Source organism: Aulonocara sp. 'chitande type north' Nkhata Bay, linkage group LG3 (genome assembly GCF_057382095.1).
Source record: "Aulonocara sp. 'chitande type north' Nkhata Bay isolate Kocher_YH1m ecotype deep benthic linkage group LG3, A_spYH_male_GT1.1, whole genome shotgun sequence".
Taxonomy (NCBI): domain Eukaryota; kingdom Metazoa; phylum Chordata; class Actinopteri; order Cichliformes; family Cichlidae; genus Aulonocara; species Aulonocara sp. 'chitande type north' Nkhata Bay.
The window spans coordinates 51,762,063-51,781,355 of NC_141346.1; the positions used below are offsets into that span (position 1 = coordinate 51,762,063).

General features: G+C 39.5%; 1 protein-coding gene and 2 long non-coding RNA genes across 3 annotated transcripts; 2 read left to right on the forward strand and 1 right to left on the reverse strand.

Annotated features, from left to right (window-relative positions):
* The first annotated feature begins 4,347 nt into the window (after window positions 1–4,347).
* Window positions 4,348–10,862, forward strand: cldn7a (claudin 7a). Its single transcript, XM_086285157.1, has 4 exons — window positions 4,348–4,841; window positions 7,487–7,651; window positions 9,128–9,212; window positions 9,757–10,862. Exons 1-4 carry the CDS (start codon window positions 4,619–4,621, stop codon window positions 9,923–9,925), a joined length of 642 nt encoding a protein of 213 aa, XP_086141283.1. The 5' UTR covers window positions 4,348–4,618; the 3' UTR covers window positions 9,926–10,862.
* Window positions 10,863–11,816: 954 nt separating this feature from the next.
* On the reverse strand, window positions 11,817–15,486 carry LOC147336096 (uncharacterized). The gene is made up of 3 exons (XR_015127859.1): window positions 15,225–15,486; window positions 14,558–14,899; window positions 11,817–13,425 (listed from the first exon to the last, which is right to left on the reverse strand). It is a non-coding gene; the product is annotated as an uncharacterized LOC147336096 (long non-coding RNA).
* Window positions 15,487–18,188: 2,702 nt separating this feature from the next.
* LOC147336097 (uncharacterized) lies at window positions 18,189–19,202 on the forward strand. Its single transcript, XR_015128627.1, has 4 exons — window positions 18,189–18,339; window positions 18,531–18,578; window positions 18,808–18,912; window positions 19,018–19,202. It is a non-coding gene; the product is annotated as an uncharacterized LOC147336097 (long non-coding RNA).
* Window positions 19,203–19,293: the final 91 nt, after the last annotated feature.

Below are 19,293 nucleotides of genomic sequence, written 5' to 3' on the forward strand. Positions count from 1 at the left end.
ATTTGCAGACAAATGATGTGGTTCCGTTGGCTTTGTCAAGTCATGACTTCTAGCTTGCACTGGGGCAGTAGGCGAGGGTTAGGAGTTTGGTCGTTTGGGACTCAGAGTAGAGTAAAGCCACTTCTACTCCACATAGAAAGGAGCCAGTTGAGGTGGTATGGCCATCTGCACAGGATGCCTCCTGGGTGAGATGTTTTGGCCATGTCCCAGGAGGTGGTGAGACAGCTCCAGGACAGACCCAGGACCAAGATTACATATGTGCGCTGCCTGGTGTTTATTTTGCTAATTTCTGTGGTTATTTCAGTTATTTTATATTGGGGTCAAAATTACCTCGACTGGTTCATCATATAAATCACAAACATATTTAAAATGACAGAAAACCACAGAAGTGGTAACATTGCCTGATAAAAAGCTGCAAGTTGCATTAAATATATTTTCATTTTGCATAATGGGCAAAACTAATGACATTAGTTGCATTATCAATGATGCTTTGGGAAGAAATAAGTTTTGCTTTTGTTATTATTTTGCTTCTCACAGCAAACGCCCCCATGGACCCCACACATACATACATATATATGACAGATGGATGAGGGTTAAACCAACAACTAATGATTATTGTTGAGATAATGTTAGTTAAGCAGTTTTCCAATGCATGTCTCCTTAGAAACGTCCTACTAATTCAGTTTTGGACAGATTGTTTGATAATCAAGTTTTAGTTACTTTCAAGTTGAACTACTGTAATCATATTCAATAAGAATGTGCCTTTAAAAAAACCTTTTAAAACTGAGACTCATCTCCACAGTCAACAAGACATATTCTGTAAAGGAATAAAGTGAAGTGTAGAGGCTATAAACATGACTTGAGTATAGAGTTAGTTTCACTTTAACAGGAGAGTTTGCTCAGTCCACAGTCCCAACTCAGCATAGCTTTTTGTTGTTGTTGTACTGTTGCCAATATGACCTCAACTAAAAATATGTTAGAGTCGGTTTTAAATTCATGGTCGTGCTGACTAAGATTTGGCAGTTGAGAAGGTTTTAGCCTGTTGGATTCAGTTTTAGTATCAGAATGCCCTTCAGTTAACTTCTCCTGAAATTTGTTGTAGTATATTTGTAGTAATAAAATAAAGGCAAAACCACTGGAAACACAGCTTACAGTTTTCATATAGCAGTGTGTACTTTTAGAAAATCAGCACATTCTGGATCTTGCAAGTACAGTTTAAAGACAAACTAATCTAGCTTTCTAATCATTCAATTGTCATTCATTGTCAAGAATTTTTCAAAACTTTAGTGCACACATTACACAGTTAACAGTGACCACGTATGTGTTCTACCTAAAATGCACAGGAGAGATATAAAACTGAGAAAAGGATGCCCCTCTTCTTCAAATCCTCCTGCTGATAAGGCTCTGTACATCCTGCAGATAACTGTCTGAAAATGTTTCTGTTAAGAATGCAGCTCCTAAGAGAAAACAGTGTCTCTTTCATGTCGTGCTACCTACAAGGGAAGACAAAATAGAAGTCCACAAGACCAAGAACACAATCTATTTGTCCTGTCCTGCTGTTGCACAAAAGCCGAGACTTCTTGTATAAGGAAACTGAAGGTGGAGAAGAGAGGGGACATGTAGAGACAGGCGCCATCCCCTCATTTATGCACTGAGAGCCTTTCAGGGAAAAGCTGTGGGCCCACTGTGTTTTATTGCTAATGCCTCAGTGACTTCCAAGGGCACTTAGAGTTTAATCATGGGATTTGCACTCCACTTGCTCACTTCAGACCCAAGCAAGGCCTCAGTAACAGGAGGGAGGGCCCCTGAGAGAATGTTGTTAGTGCCCCTTGTTGGTCTGATTTAGCTGTTTTCTTCTTCACCTCCTATTGAGCTTTGAGCAACGGCTAAACCGGCAAGACGAATGTGTGTTTACGCTTTTAAAAAAAGAAAGTAGTAAAAGAGAAAGGAGGAGATAGAGAAGAGGGGTGGAAAGAGCAATGTTCTTCCTTTTATTTTTTGTTCTTTGCAGTCCAAGACCTGGGTGGAAAAGCAGCCAAGAGGACATCATATAAATCAGGTTACCAGTAGCAACAGCACTGCTAGTGCTGAGCCCCTAACCGTCTTCCCGCTCATCTTCCTCTTCCACGTATCACCCAGCGCTCACCTTTTCAGATGTTTGTCTTCCACCCCTAAAAACCTCCTGCCTCATCCTCCTCCTCCTCATCAGCTTCTACTGTATAGAAGAGAGAAACAGAGAGATTCTTTATGTGTTCATTCCTCCCCAGCAACAGTGAAGCATTTGGTGGTCTTAACAGCAGAGCCCTGAGGCCAGGATACAGTAGAGAAGAAAAGAGTTATGAGGTGGTTTAAAGTGGGCAGAAAGGGCGAGAACGTGACAAAATGTAAAGTTCAGAGGAAGGCCGAGTAAGGGGGGTAACAGAGCTGCGAGAGCAATCTGAAAAGCCTCATTACATCTTAAATAGGTAATCCAGCCAGTAGGTGAGCACATTCCCATTAACCTGGCAGTGGGAATAACTTCCTCCAGGCTTATGGGTTATTACTTCCTTTCCCTTTACTGTAGGGCTATTGTTTATCCCCAGCTTGAAGTCATACACACTGCAGTGCTGACCCTGACATCTGACCCGGACAATACGTGCTATTGTCTCTTGGTTTCTGTCCATTCACAAAAGGAAGTGGCTAAAACTGGTATGTTAAGTGGACCTAAGAGAATACATATATTATGATATATTATTAAGAACCCCCATGAAAAGTTTTTTGAAATTTAATAAATGTACATTTGTGACATTATTTGAGTCCAAACAAAGTTTGGATTGGCCATTGTTGGAAGTAATTAAAAGGCCAGTTTTTAATGTTTTTTATATGTATGATTTTTTCATTACTTATTATAATTGTACTAGTAATTATCTTTAACATGTAAGGCTACAAAAGTCCTGAGAAGTTCTCCAAACATGAAGTGCATGCTCTTCTGCTAACTTTTCTGATTAGATATTCTTCTGTTTCGATGAATTTTCCTTTTTTGTATGAAACTGCCCCATGTGGACTTTCTTCTTTTTATATTCTTAACCTACTGGTTATTCCTCTTTTTTTTTTAGCTTCTTTTCAATCCTGACCTCATTAGCGTGGTGTTGAACACATTAGTTTAACAAGTAAAAGGTTTGATTCCAGCAGGAAACACAAATCCCTTTGGGGCTGTGTCAGTGAGGACATCTGGGGCAATCATGTACAGCTACCTGCTGTGATAAGCTTCTATCTCACTGTAAGTAGGAAAGAAGTTAATTTGGAAGTCAAAGCTGTGGATGGAGAATCGCGTAAACAAGATTAAAAATCAAAGTGAAGTCATGTAAATTTAAGGAAAATACTTAATTTTCCGCTTTTGTGGTGATATGAGTTGTGATTAAACGTTTGGGTGAGCCACATGTCAACACAGACTGCAGTGAATTGAAGTTTAGGATTTGCAGTTCTTGCCCTTTTTAGATAAGATAAGATAAGATAAGATAAGATAACCTAAAACACTAGAATAGGATAAGATAACAAGAATAAGATACTATATATATACTATATATAGAATGAAATACAAAGTTGTCAAAAAAAAGAGAATTGCACTTAGTGTTATTGCACAAGTGTGGATCTGTGTGTTTGGTCAGCAGTGAAGTCCTTGTTTTGGGGTCTGACAGCAGTAAGGAAAGACCTGATAAATACAGCGAGATGGGAAATCCTCATCAATAAAGAAACATAATTTTCTCTCGTCATTCAGACTAAGGTCACACATTTCTCAAGGCTTCCTTTTTTCAGACATAGTAGATGCCGCTATGAAGCTTTAATTGTTTTGTTGAGTGAGAGCAAGGTTCCTCTTTGGGTATGTTTTGGTACTTCTTGCATGCACTGCATACTTCTGTAAAGAATTTACTTAAAACATTGTTTTAAATAAAGCAAGGCCAAGACACCTTCAGGTACAACTGCTACACAATGGTACATTTAACTCTTACAGTTAAACTTACTATAGGTTTGAGTCATATCATCAAATTGTGTCTCCAACATACACCTGCACACACTGACATACATAAGCAGAAAGAGCACATTCAGCAGCCTGTCACATATTTGTTCCTGTTTTGATCTTTAATAACTTTCTTAGAAAATGTTCAACAGTGTTTTTTATGTTATTTGACGCTTCAATATGTCCTTTCAGTCTCATACTAACGTTGAGAAGTTAGGTTTAAAAAAAACAAAAAAACAAAACAAAACTAACGTTGACTTCAGACTACTCATCCTGAGTGATGGCAGCTGAACAGCGCAGGAATTCACAGAGACGAATTGTCGGGTTGAAAGACGACCTGTGGCTTTGCTGGAAGCGGTGGGGGCATTTCCCAGCAGAGCACAGAAAACTGCGACTCCATGCATCAGCGGGGATGATAATTACACACCCACTTCCATCATCACCAGCAACTTAGATGCCCATCCCCAACTAAAGACCCCCGCCACACACTTCTGCACGGACACGGACACTACCTGCGACTTTTGCATCATTTCCTGACTAATAAGAACAGACACTTTAGAAGTTCTGTAACTCGAGCAAAGTGAAACGAACACCGGATCCTGTTAGAGGTTCATTAAGAGCATGGCCAACTCCGGGATCCAGCTGCTGGGATTTTTCCTATCATTAATAGGTATTGTCGGTCTGATCATCGGGACTATCCTGCCGCAATGGAAGATGTCCGCGTACATCGGAGACAACATCATCACAGCTGTAGCCATGTACCAGGGACTCTGGATGTCGTGCGCTTTCCAAAGTACCGGGCAGCTCCAGTGTAAAATCTACGACTCCATCCTTCAGCTCGACAGTAAGTGGCGCATTTTTACCCCCTTGGTTTAAAAAAACCACTGAACAGGTTTAGTTCCTGCAGGTGCAACCTGCTCATCACAAATCATTATTAAGTAGTCCTTGTTTATTGTCTTGTCTAGTCATCATTTTATATGGAAAGTTTAAAAAAGAGGAAAATGACTTTAACTTTTAAAAGGAAACAACACACTGGCACGTTCTAGGAAAACCTTTTTTAACCACATGCCATTTGCTCCAGGAATGAACCTGAGCCCTGCATCACCACAGAGATCCTTTAGAACACATGTGGTCAAACTCATGGCTGGAGGGCCAAATCCAGCCAGATGCTAATTTTAAGCAAATTTTCCAGCTGCTTCAGGTCACAAAACAATAAATTTAAAGGTTTTTCACACTGAAAGGTATACCTTTGCGCTATGATACATGTAAAATACATGATCCAATTTCTATTTTATTTTTGAATATAGTTGTCATATCAAGTTTTTGTATTCACATGTTGACTTTAATGTCAAATAAATGGATGTGACTCCAATTGTATACAAGAAGGATGTTAATTACTGATATAATGAGGGGATTTTTTATTTTTTTATTTATTTATTACAGTTATGAATTACATTTTTAATTCCCAGCGTGTCTCTTTGTGAAACTGAGTCCGACACCCCAGCTGTAGAATATCACATATGGTGCAAACAGTGCAGGAGTGGCTGCTGCCAAAATAATCTCTTTCATACCTCAACTGTAGCTTCCCAAGAACAAGTACAGAAAAAAATGATTTAAATACTCGATATCTTCAAACTCACAGGAAGAGACGTGACCTCTGTTTGTAAGCTGGCTACAAAAAGAAAAAACAAGCAAAAAACTGACAGACAGTGCTGCTTCTTTACTGATGATGATGAAAAATGTAAATGTTTTCACATCTGCTGTTATAGTTAGTACAGGACACATTCTTAAATGAAGGATAACACACTGTGGATACTAAAGCTGTGCGTGATGGGTGTGTGTTGGCCCACTTCAGTGGTTTGTTGTAATGCTGTCATGCTGTATTAGCTGAAATGATGATGGCCTCAGGCTGTTCTCTGTATCTGTCTCTGAATCGGTTTTTGAGGTCGCACCCCCCCCCCCCCCCCCCCCCCAAAAAAAAAAACAAAAAAACACAAAACACAAAACAAAAAACAAAAAAACAAAAACAACAACAACAAAACAGAAAGAAAGAGAAAGAAAAATGGTTTGTCTAATTATACCAACACTGAGAAAAGTGGCCTGAATTGGTTTACTAAAGCGTAAAGCTTTATTATACAAATACAGGCCATTTACCATTTTTACTATGTAATTAAAATGTTATTTCTAAGACACCTTTCAGGATAAACACCCTACACAATAAAATACCAGAGGATAAATTCTCTGATTCTTATATAGCACTTTTCTACTCTCCTGGAGCACTCAGTGTTCACTCATTCACTGTTTTCTGTGCTCTTATGTGCATAGAAAACACATGTGCATCTTATGTGAACACTGTGACAGAGAACAACTTGGGGTTAGCGGCCTTCACTGGCATGCAGGCTTGGAGAGTCAGGGATCAAACCATGAACCTTCCAATCAGCAGAGCACCTGCTCTACCTCCCTCCTGAGCTACAGCCACCCACCGCAACCTATAAGATAAAAACAGAGCTAACCAAATGCATAATGGCCTTATACAAAATCTATCATTGTACATGGTGTATAAAAGGTATACAACTTTATTTATTATGAGATAATTTAGCTGGGTTTTTTTTTTGAGAACAAGAAAAGCTACAGTGTCCTACAAGCGTCCCATTGTAGAGTGTAATCACACGGCCAAACATTATTAGCATATGTGAAACAGCAGACACTCCAAGCCAGGATACAGTGTATCCTTCTCTGCTCTCATTTTACTGTATAATGACCCTGTTGCTTGGCATTTCCCACTGATTTATATTCTGTTTCTGCATCCTCCTCTCCCCTGCCTCTCTCCACCCATCACTCCCTCACTGCAAAAGGTTTTGTTTGTTTGGGCAGAGCAGGGATGGCCTAGACTGGCACAGACTGGTTCTACCGTAGGTGGACAGGGGGGAGAGGCAAAAGGGGTCTCACCCTGTGATAGGTTTATAGTGTGTGTGTGTGTGTGGGGGGGGGGGGGGGGGGGGGGGGGGGGCACTGACAGATGAGAATCATGACAGCAATGTTTCCACGGGCCTCCTCAAAGGGAAGACATTCGAGGGTGTAAGATGTGTTCCTTCATACTGTTTATGTGTGCTCATGTGTATCCCATGGTTTCCCTTCCAGGAAAAGCTCACATTAAAATGTCTTCACAGGCTAATGCAAATGTAATTCACAACCTGGACAGCCACATAAAGCCTCCTTGATATGTTGGAGGCTGTTTGTTAGTCTTTATTATGTTCTGTTTTGTGACTCCTCATTTGCACTTTAACAACAGGATTATTATAAATGGTCTCATTTTAGTTTAGTATTTTTTAGACATTACTGTATGAAACAAAACAAATTATTTTCTTAAAATGCACACCCACATTCCACAACACAAAAGGTCATTTATTCTCAGGCTCCACACTGTTCTGTTACATTTCCTCTGCTTCATCGTTTTCTGTTGCCTTTCTTTCTCTTCCTCTGCTCCAGGTTCGCTCCAGGCCACTCGTGCCCTGATGATAGTTGGCATCATTGTTTCCATTGCAGGTCTGGGTGTAGCCTGCATGGGAATGAAGTGCACCACTTGTGGAGGAAGTGACAGACTACGCAAGGCCCGCATTGCCATGACAGGAGGCATCATCCTGTTAGTGGGAGGTGAGGGAGCTTACCAAAGAACCTAATTTGGCAAAGACCAGTGAATAGAATAGAACAGAATAGAATTCAACTTTATTGTCATTGCACATGTCACAAGTACAAGGCAACAAAATGCAGTTTGCATCCATCCAGAAGTGCTTTAGCCATGATATAGATATATTACAAAATATATATTAGCAATAATATAATAATATAGGTATATAGATATATATGACTGATTGGTGTAAGATTTAAACTGTCAAAATGTTATATCATCCAAAGGTTTTCACATAGGGTCATGTATGGTAATACAATGATGTTGTGCAGGGTAATTTAGCTTTGAAAAATATCTTGTTACATTATAAGATTACCTCCAATAAAAAGTAATCTGTCATGCTACAGCATTACCTGATGAGAAAACTAAATCTTCAGAGTACTTTGGCATTACCAATAATGCAGACGACTTGCTAATTTTATTCAGAAACCTTTATCTTAAAAGCTTGCTGTTGTGTTTTCTGAGCTTTAGCACATGTGTCAGTTATTAAAGCTATTTACAGAACCTTGTGAAACACGTCTGATCAGGAAAAAGTGTACTTTTTACAACGTTTAAATATTTTTAACGTTGCAAACGTTTTAAATGCTGATGTTGGGTAGAGTCTTTACCATATTAACTATCTTGGTTTAGCCAGTTAGCATGCTAATATTCGTGAAGAGCATGCTAATATTCGTGAAGACAGTTGTTGGATATTTGGTGAATGTGTGGTGAATTAGCTTTGAATTAGCTTTCCAGATAACGTACTGCAGCTTTGCTAGCTACCATATGAGACGGCTAATTGTAAAATAGCCCGTTTAAACCCAAACGTTTGTTTTTGCACCAAGAAATGAATGACACTATTATAGTTAATGTTCAGGGAAAAACTACATTTTAACATTTACCTTTCCATCCATGTCCTGGTTGACGTGAAGCATTACAAATAGTAGATATGTTACAATAACTCAAAGCAACACTCAACACGAGCTTGCTGGAAGAACATGCTAATATTGTTGTCTTCCTTTCCAAATATATTTAAAAGGGATGATTGTCACTGATTTGTGTTTGTAAGTATTTCATCACTATATTGTATAAAACATACACATTCAGTGTAATAGCTTCCTGTGATCCAATAAATAATGGAATCCATTTATGTAATTCCATCAAAGCACAATTGCCTAGATGTCCTGCACATCATACAGTAGGTGGGAGGAGGTTTGATCCCCACTCCAAAAAGCTTTCTACCCACTGATCTTCTCTGGCCCTCCAGAGGTCATTAGAATGAATGAATCCTGGCACTGAATCTAAGATCAGAGCTCTAACTGGCTCTGAAGAGAACAGAAACACTAAAAGCTAATTGTTCTGGAGTCAATAGCTAGCCGCCTGGTGACTGTATAAAGGGAATAAAAGCCTGGCTGGGCTTTTTCTGGCTTTGACGATGTGTTGATCGACTTTTGATCTTGCAGGGCTGTGTGCTATCGTAGCGTGCTCCTGGTTTGCTCACAATGTCATCAGGGCTTTCTATAATCCCTACACTCCAGTCAACACCAAGTAAGCAATCTAAAAGCACCCATTTCTTCTTTTTTTCTGTTTTACTGTTATTATGATTTATGTATTATTTATGTATTATTATGCATAAAAATTGTTTTTCCTTTAGTACTGTAGCTAAAACTGGTGTGAGAGAACAGTGCATTTTATTCTTTTACAGCAGTGATAAGCTAGTTATGTGACATAAAAATCTGGATGTCATCTGATCAGCTCAAACTAAATCTGTGTTTATGCTACTGGGTGAATGAGGCTCATAGTAGAAAAGGTTTTTTGTTTTTTTTATCTCTCACTCCGGCTTATAGAGCTCTGGGGACAGTCCATGTCTATTATCCCTTAAAAAAAACCCTTAAAAACGCCAATCTTGTGATTTAATGCTATTTTCATACTATATGTTCTTTCTCTTACTCTCTTTGCATTGATGCACTACTTGCTTTTGAAACATAACAACTGCATAAATGACACCAGTGCAGGTTACTTTATTAACACATCAGTTTTGCCTTTGTTCGTAATATTGAAGCTGAGGATTGGGGTTGCCTTGTCTTTCCAGGTTTGAGTTTGGTGCGGCCATCTTCATCGCGTGGGGCGGTTCTCTCCTAGATGTCTTAGGTGGGGCCATGTTGGCTGCTTCTTGTCCAAGGAAGAAGCAAGTGTCCAAGTACCCAGCCATCGGCAGTACCCGCTCAGGCCCTCCAAGCAGCACTAAGGAATATGTCTGAGATTCCCCAACCATGTAGCCAGGAACTTTAAAAGAAGCTGAGGAGAATGATCCTCTTCAGCATCAGCGAGGCGGAAAACCGAAGATGTATGGATGATTGTGAATCACATGGAGGCAGGAAGTACTGAAAAAAGACTTTCTTTACTTTGTGTTCAGGCCTTTGATGACCCTTTGATTATTAAGCAGCACCCTCAATTGTTTAATGACGGATGTCTCTCACCCAATCCATACATTCCTCCATTGTTTACAAGTAGTCTTCACAAATACATTATAATTGGATGTCCTGACTTAATAGACAAACCCTCTTGGGCTAGCTCTTGAATTGCAACCTAAATGGTGGGTTATAGCCAATACTTGCGCCCTCATGTTAGAACCAGCATTCATTAGCATTTGCCATGTAATTGAAAGTAATCAATTACAGTTTGGTGAGTAGTCTGCAAGTCAACACGCTGTCCAACACAGGAACACGGTGACAATACAGCATTTTATATCAACTGTTAGTACCAAAATAGATGTCACAATGAGCAGGGTGTGATTTCACACACTGCGATGACACAGGCCACTTGCTACAGGACTCCCCACAGCTTTTCATACCAGCATGTTACAAAGCCTGTTCAGATATAAAATATCTGATGTTGTAGTCATCACGCCATTATCGCTCTATTGGCCTTTCTATCAGCCACTGAGGTTAAACTGCAACTATTTATTTTGTCAACTGTAGGTCTTTACTCGTGTAGATTTGCACGATTGTTAGTTCACTGTAGCTTCTTGTAGCTTTCACAATTTAGTGTTTTTTAAATGTTCTGAACAGTTGGTTCTATGTTTGTAAATGCCATAGGTTTATATACTTTTAGCAGATAACAGCACCATGGAAAATATATGAAAGAATATTTTTAACATGTCCATCAGTACTTAAATAATAAAGATAATGCAACATTGTTAACTGTGTCATGGTCCATCAAACTGGTTATATGGTTGTTTTCTCCAGTGCAGTAGCACAGTAACATTTCTACTGACAGTCTTTTCATAGATTTTGCACTTTCTGTTTCATTTGAACTAGTAAAAGTAACCTTTAGGGGACATTTCATGAATGTTTTTGAAGACATTCATAACATTCATCAAAGCTTATGTTGTGTAAAACCTTTAGAGAACCTTCATGGAAGACTGGATAATGGTTCTTTGAAGTGTGTTTGCAGCTTTTTTAAAAAAAAAAAAAATCTGCTAGGATTCTCAGAACCTTTAGGGAACCCTGAGGTGACATTTTCCAAAGCTTCTCTGAATGTGGTCATTTTCAACTTTTAAAGAACCTTAAAGGAACATTTTATAAAACACATTTAAGTGGAACCTTTAAATAACCTTCAGGGAGCAGTTTATTAGTAATGAACTAGTCGATACTAAATGTTAGTAACTTTATCAGAGTTCTTAATGCTTTAAGTATGTTGTTTAGAGTCTTAATTTACTCCTACAGACACCTAATTGATGAAAACATTTAGAGTGATGTTATGCGAGTTACTGTATGCATCCTTTGAGCTTGAAGTAGTCTGGCTATTCTCCTATGAACTCTGACATCTACAAGGTATTGTCACCCAAAGAACTGTTGCTCACTCTTCTTTGGCAATTCTCTGTAAACCATAGAGATGGTTGTGTTAAAATGCCAGCAGACCAGCAGTTTCTGAAATATTCAGACCAGCCTGTCTGGCACCAACAACCAACCCACATTCAAAGCCACTTAAATCACCTTTCTTCTCCGTTTTGATGCTCTGTTTGAACTTCAGCAGGTCATCTTGATCACGTCTACATGCTGTTGAGCAGGTGTACCTAATAAAGTGGCTGCAAGTTTATCTGTGTGATAAAAGGAGTTCAGAGTCAGCTGAACCACAGAAACACAGAGATTCCACAAAGATTCATGTTTTATTTCCCAGGATGCTTTATGAAAAGTTATTTCCATGCAAAGATCAAAACAACTATCTTTGAGTCAGAGAGCAAGCTGTGAGGTGCAGTGCTCCCATGACACCAACAAATTAAGTAACGAGCCAGCAAAAAACAGGAACATGACATCAACATGAGCCGCCTTTTATAGACAACACCATCTGAACCCGAGAGAGCCACTGCCAGCTTAAAAAAAAATCCAAAGATTGTCTCTGCAGCGAGGGTGCTCGTTTCTGTGACCTCACACTGTAATTATAAAGTCTGACACAATAGTTCACCTAAACCTGAAAGACATTACCACACCACGTGGGTGTAGTTCACAAAGCAGATTAGAGCTTTTTTATAAATAAACATAAATACAATTAAGTTTGACCTTTACACGTCGGCATGCCAATCAGAGTCAATTTCTTTAAGCATCAATCTGATGTAGCATCAGGAATCATTTGGCAATTTCATCAAAGTCATTTACTGTACACATTTTGTTTTTATTGTCCTCACAGTCATGTAGCCAAACTGGGAAAGCCTGCATTAGGAAACACACACAAAGCTCTATGAAGCCGTTGTTGTTTACTGCCGAGTCAGCAGCTCAAAACCACCAATGAGCTCAGGGAAACGCTGACTCTACCAGATTTGAAGAGCAAAACGGTGGTTTGGTTTATCAAAGTCTACTACGTAGCCCTTAAATAACAGGATGCCAGTCACAGGTTTTGATGCTTCATGCATAGAATTCTGCAACATGTCACTGCACATAACAGGCATTCCCACAAAGTGCACCATTTGGAAACATAATAAAAATCCCACAGACTGAAGCGTTACCTGCTCAGAAACAAGTAAAAAAACAAAACCAAACAGATGCCGTAACATCACAACAAAGTGTCTCATTTTTTAAATAATAAATTATTAGCATTAGTTTTTCTCCTTTGTTTTTTGTTTTTTAAAGCAACTAGCGAGCTTTCATCCACTGGATAATAGTACACCACTTGAATCAGTGAGAGAGTAGAGAATGATAGTCATTGCACAACCAAAGCTTAACAATTCACCTGTCCGATACACATTAACAGGCTTGTGTTCCAACACAAGCAGCCCACGGGTAATCAGTAACCCTCACCAGTAAACAGGCAGGCGAGAGGATGCTTGTCATCTAACCGTTTGCTCAGTGCAACTTTAAAAATGTAGCCCTTGAGAAGAAGCTCTGAAAAAAAATATAGACACTTCCTTCAAATCTTTCTTAAATCCTGATAGTCCACTACCTACCGAGGTATAGTGTAGAGAGCAATGCAATACGAATTCATTCACAGTCTGACCAAAGTTAAGTTAAATAAGCGCTATATACACAGTCAGGGCTTCAACAGGCGATAAATGAGCCGTTTTTTAGCCTTGAAGAAGCTTCAGTAGGACACTTGACAGGAGCAAGGACAAGATCACTGTCAGAGGGTGTGGGGGTGGGTTTGGCGACCCAGGGGTTTTCTTTGTTGGCACTTCTTGGTGAAGCTTAGGAGATGGGTGACAGGGATACAGGGCACTGCCCGTTGTTGTTCATGATATCATCCAAGTCTTCATCATCCAGGTCCACTGAGGAGGAAAAAGCAAACAAGCAGTTATTATAATAATCACATATTAGCTACAATTCAGTTCAGTTTTATTTTTATAGTGCCAACTCACAACAAGAGTCGCCTCAAGGCGCTTTATACTGTAAGGCAGATCCTAGAATAATACATACAGAGAAAAAAAACAACAAAAATATGACCCCCTATGAACAAGCACTTTGGCGAGAGTGGGAAGGAAAAACTCCCTTTTAACAGGAAGAAACCTCCGGCAGAAGCAGGCTCAGAGAGGGGCAGGGCCATCTGCTGTGACCGGTTGCGGTGAGAAGAACAAAACAGGAGATTAGCTACTTAGGCAAAATGAAATTTAAAGGGGCAAGAAGGGTAAGTTCAAATCAAACATTGCTTTTTTTAAAATAATTTGACAAAAAGATTGACCACCCTTGTATCTATATGTTAAAAATAAAGCCACTGTGGGTAGCCAGTTAGCTTAGCATAGCATTACCACTGGAAATTGGGGTAAACAGCTAGCTTGCCTCTAAAAACAAATGTTCCTAAAAGCTGTTTGACACAGGGTTACATGCTAGCCATTTCCACTAAGCTACGTTTTCTGCTTTTTATCTTAGCCAGGCTAAGCTACAGTCACGCTGTATTAAAGACGTAAGGGTGATGTCACTTTCTTTATCTAACTAGTTACTTATCTGTAACACCTAATTTTCCATTTACAGATATCACGGTGAAAGGCACAATCAGTGTATCGCTGCACGCCTACTTGTGGTTTTTTTTTTTCTATAGTTGCTTGATTTTGTTTCAGTGGAGTTTGATTTGTTTTTACTTAATTCTTTAATTGTAACCTTGCTTATGTCTGCCCATTGACTTGTTCTGCATTATCTATGAGACATCTTTATTTGTATACATCACTGCTGACTGAAACACACATACAAATATAATAGCAACATTTTATCCACCTTATAAATATTTATGACTAATCCAATACAGTTCAACAGCCAATAAGGAGCTCTGACATATCTACTGCTACTGTTATGTTTTATTACATATGTGCATAGAACAAATGCATATGCTGCCTGCTATACTGTCATTGTGTAATTGTAAACTGTGTAGGTGGGGTCATCACTTCATACTTCTATATGGAGCCTCACCTTTCTTGGACCGACCGATCTGGCCTAGTTTGGGTGCCCTCTGTCCGAGTCTCTGAGGGTTGGGCCCGCCACCGTGACCGTTGACCTGGGGGTGTCCCGGGTTGAACTGCCCCGCCGGGCCGGGCTGCCTGGGCGGCCCGCTGGGCGGGATGAGCTCGGGGATACCTGAAGCACCGTACATCTCTGGGAGGCGTCCTTTAGTGTCTGACCGCTAGATGTCCGCACAGCCCAAGCTTTGTGTCGTGATGGAAAGCTTCGCACTTCCGCAATGGTATTAACCGATGAATGTATGGGCAACAGACGACTAAATACTGGAAATTACAGAAGGGAAGTCCGCCAAACCTGTCAACCAAAGTGAACACGTTTGTCAAAAAACGCGAGTGAGAGAGCGAAAAGCTCTGCCAGTTGTCTCCCAACACTTCTCGGCTGTTTACACTACAATAAGCCGTGTACTCGTACGTGTTTTCAGTTGTATTACTACTATCAGGTGTAGCAGCTCCCTTCCTGCCCACTACAACAGCACAGCGACACAAAGCGTGTCTTCGGTCATTCTACTCGCTATAGTCAGAATAAGAAAAGCTTTTCCACCCGTCTCTAAACAACAGTAACTCAGCGGTTTCTCTACAATACGCTTAAAATATGACTAAATATAAAAATACGGCCTCACCTTCGTTTCTTTGAGGCCGCAGTAAAGAGCTGAATTCGGTAAAAGCCGCTTCTGAGAACCGTGTTGTTGTTTATCAGCGCTGTTTCTCTCTCTCCCTCTGTTGGCACGGCGTTGAGGAAGCGTCGATTTAAAGGGGCCTCTCAGCGTTTTCTCGGCCTTGGGGATTTCCTCGTATTGTGTCTTGACTCATAGCGTCTTGCGGACGTCACCGTGCGGTTGACAGCGCTGAACTTCAGATTATACAGTGGAGGTGTGCCAAAGTTCCGAGGGCTCAAAGCGTAATTACGCACCTCTTGTAATGAGAGAGTGACTCTAGAGCCAACCAATGACGGACGGTGTTCAATAACACCCCTCCCCCCCTCCACCCACCCCATACACACCACATAGAATGCTTCATGTCGGGTACTTCACGTCAACCCCCTCTTCCAGAGACTTTCATTTCATTTTATATGGGGAACATGAAAGTGTTTACAGGAAGTTGTTATTTACCACAAAAGTACACAACTTTTTGTCCGCTTTGACACTTTGTTCTTTTTTCAGGTTACTGCAGTATGCTGTGGCCTTGAGTCAGTGCCCCTGGCAATGTCTGAGTTCACCTTCACTTATCTAAGCAACCTGACTCAACCCCAGCCACTTACCTCTGCCACTTATTGACTAAATGAAACAGACAAAAACAAATCTTTAACTTCTTAAACAACACTGTCAGTGATTACAAATTCACTGCCCTGCATTTGGATCAAACTCAAGTGGTCTTTTGTTTATAGTACAATGGAAATTCAAGAGAGTCCAAACACACCAAAAATGTTATGCTAATTTTGACAATACATCTTTGACTCAGTGGGAACTTCATAAGTTCAGTGAAGAAAAGGCAGACTAGGCTTCAGTATGATACCATTTCCATTTTCTTTAATTAAGCTCATATCAGCCATCAACTAAAAATCATTGGTTTTCAACCAGGGGAAATATTACCAAGTACACACTTTGGTGTAGATGCAGCACAAATACTTTGTTTTAATAATCAGTGTTGAGCAGTTAGGTTATTATAGATGAAAGAATCCTGTCCCAAAGACTAAAAATAGGTTTGGAAACATATATTAATTAACTGAAAAATAAACACCCAACTTAAAAAAAAATATAAAAACAACAACAAAAAAAAAGACATTAAGTACTTGCAAAACTGACTAAAACAAAAATATAAATGTTTAGTTTTAGATTGAGTCGATGGATAAAGTTTTGTTTTGTTTTGCTTGAGACGTTTGCATAACTGTGAATCACCTTACTTTGTAAAATGTATTGAAATACTGGTTCTGATTTGGTCAAATTTTACTGATGGACAGCAAACACAAAGGTTCTTCTACAACCCCAATTCCAAAGACGTTTGGATGCAGTGTAAGCTGTCAATAAAAACATAATGTGTAATTTGTAAATCCCAAAAACCCATATTTTATTCACATGTTTGAATGGAGAAAATTTACCATTTTATGGAAAACTGAATTCATTTTAAATTTCATGACAGAAACACATCTCAAAAAAGTTTGTGCTGGTTCATGTTTATCATTGTGTAGCATCCCTTCTCCTACTTAGGCAGTCCATAACAATCTAGGAACTGACTTTTGGCAGAGGAACGTTGCCCCATTCCTCTTAACAGTCGTCTGCACTGCAGGGTACGGAAGATACGGAAGAGGATTAGGGCCACTGGAAAAAAAAAAAAAAGAATTCTGACTTTAATCTCAGAATTCTGAGATTAAAGTCAGAATTCTTTTTTTTTTTTTTCCAGTGGCCCTAATCCTCTTCCGTAGCAGGCAGATCAGTTCAGCACCTGGAATCTTTCACTATGAAGCCATGTTGTTGGAGTAGATGCAGTATGCAGTTCGGCATCTGGCTGTGAAGATATGTTGCTCTAAAATATGCAAATACTTTTCAGCATTGATGATGCCTTTTTAGATGTGCCTGCCTAAAACGGCATAGCCTGCATTTATGAATGACACGGTGAACTGCATTCATAGATAGTGATTTCTAGAAGTGTTCTTGGGTCCATGCAGTGATTTCCACGAGCGAATCATGCCTATTTTCAATGCTGTGCTGCTCGACGGCCAGAGTATCACAGACATCTAATGTTGAATGTCTTCTTTGGCCTTCTTCCTTGCGCACAGAGGTTTCTCCAGATTTTCAGAATCTTTATATATTATATAGATGATATATACTGTATTTAAATAATGTATGTTTTTTCATTCAAATACATTAAGTCAAATTCTTTCTAAACAGACAGTTTTTGTTTTATGGCAGATTCGAGAATCTTAATCTCTGCTTTCTGTATTCTGTTGTTAATAAGATATGTGCTTATAAATCATTGCATTCTGTTTTTATTTACTTATATGCAATAACCCAACTTGTTTGGAGTTGGAGTTTACATTCCCATGAATAGTAGGGTTAGTTTGTTTTCTCTGTTTGTTATTGCAAACCAGTTAACAGGGGTTTGTTTGTTTATTTGTTGCAATTTCTGCTAACATTTCATGTCATTAATGTATCAGCCATATTTGTGTAAAGCCAGAAGTCAAGACTGTTACATGAAAGCGGTAAAAAACAGTTTATGTTTATGTACTGCTTAGAAATGTCAGTAATAGTGCAGTGGTTGTTAAACACCCATACTAATCTTTAATCTGACCAAATAGCCTCCTGTGGTGTAAACTAACAATTCTGTGGTTTTAAATGCATTAAAGCTCATGTTTGGTGAGGATTAACCCCAGTGCAGAAAAGAAAACAATACTCCGGGTCACTTGCATTCAGCTCACAGTTTTTGAGAGGGTGTTATCTCCATGTTTATCACATTTTACAGGTGAGCCCATGCACAGTTGAGAGATTATCCAAGTAAAAAATTCTTAGACATGCCGAGACTGATCTGAAACACAAACTGTAGACCCCACGTGGATGCACACCGTCTGGGCAGCTATATAACTGTCGGCATAAGCAATCACCAGACTCAGAGTTCCTCGTCGTCCCAACGAACACTTTAAACACTTCGGAGTAAGAAGAAACACCTTTGGCATCATGTCCAGGATCACCGCGGTAACGATCTTCCTCGTCATTCTCGTCAACAGCTTGTGCAGCAGCGCAGGTGCGCAACGATTATTCTTTTTCACTTGTTCTGCAGAGATGTAGATGTCACAGTTTTACTCTGCAACATGGCTGTAAACAGGTGACTCTGTTAAACTGTAGACTGTGACACTGGTGTTATACAGAGCTGATGGGTAAGGTATCGCTGCTCCACATGACTGATGTCTTATTTGTTATCTTCTTCCACTGCAGCTCCTTCCCATGGAGTATCCCTGTATATTCGCAAGTGCAGATGCACAGGTGAGTGACCAGTGACCACTTTCATCTTCTTTGCGTAAAAAAATGCAAAACAAACAAAAACAAATTTAAAGACACAAAACAAATATCTTAGTTCTTTGTGTTGCTATGGGCGTATGTGATGGTGTTTCCAATTGAACATTTAGGGAATTTTCTCCTAAGTTCTCTGCTATTAAAAACATTCCTTTTTTATGTGGAGACAGTTACAGTGACCAGCTGTCTTCTCTTGCAGAGATTTCCACAGGCAGGTTTAAGTGTCCCAAACCGCTCGTGCCCACAAACTACAACAAGCAGCGAGATGTGTTTAAATGCGCCTGCAAAAAAATACAAGAAGAGAGTAAGTGAAACACAATCCCGTCAAGAGAGATGTTTCTCTTTCCTGTGATAATATTCAGTAAATATACGAAGTTGTCATCATTTTTTTTCTTTTTTTGTCTTGTAGAGCGTTCAGATCTTCTGCAGTTCTGCCGTGTGATCAAGAAATACAACCTTGCTGATCTGCTCTGAGATAAAGAAGTCCAGACACTGACTAACCAAACTTAATATCCTATTACGTATGACATTAATCTTGTTATGTAGATGGTTGTGATTTTTTCTGAAATTGTAAATAAAGACAGTTATTTTTTTTATTACATAGAGTCTCGTCTCCTTCTGTGTTTCCACATATTTAACTGAAAAAGCCCTCAACCTTGAAAACAAATAAAATGAACATTTTTAA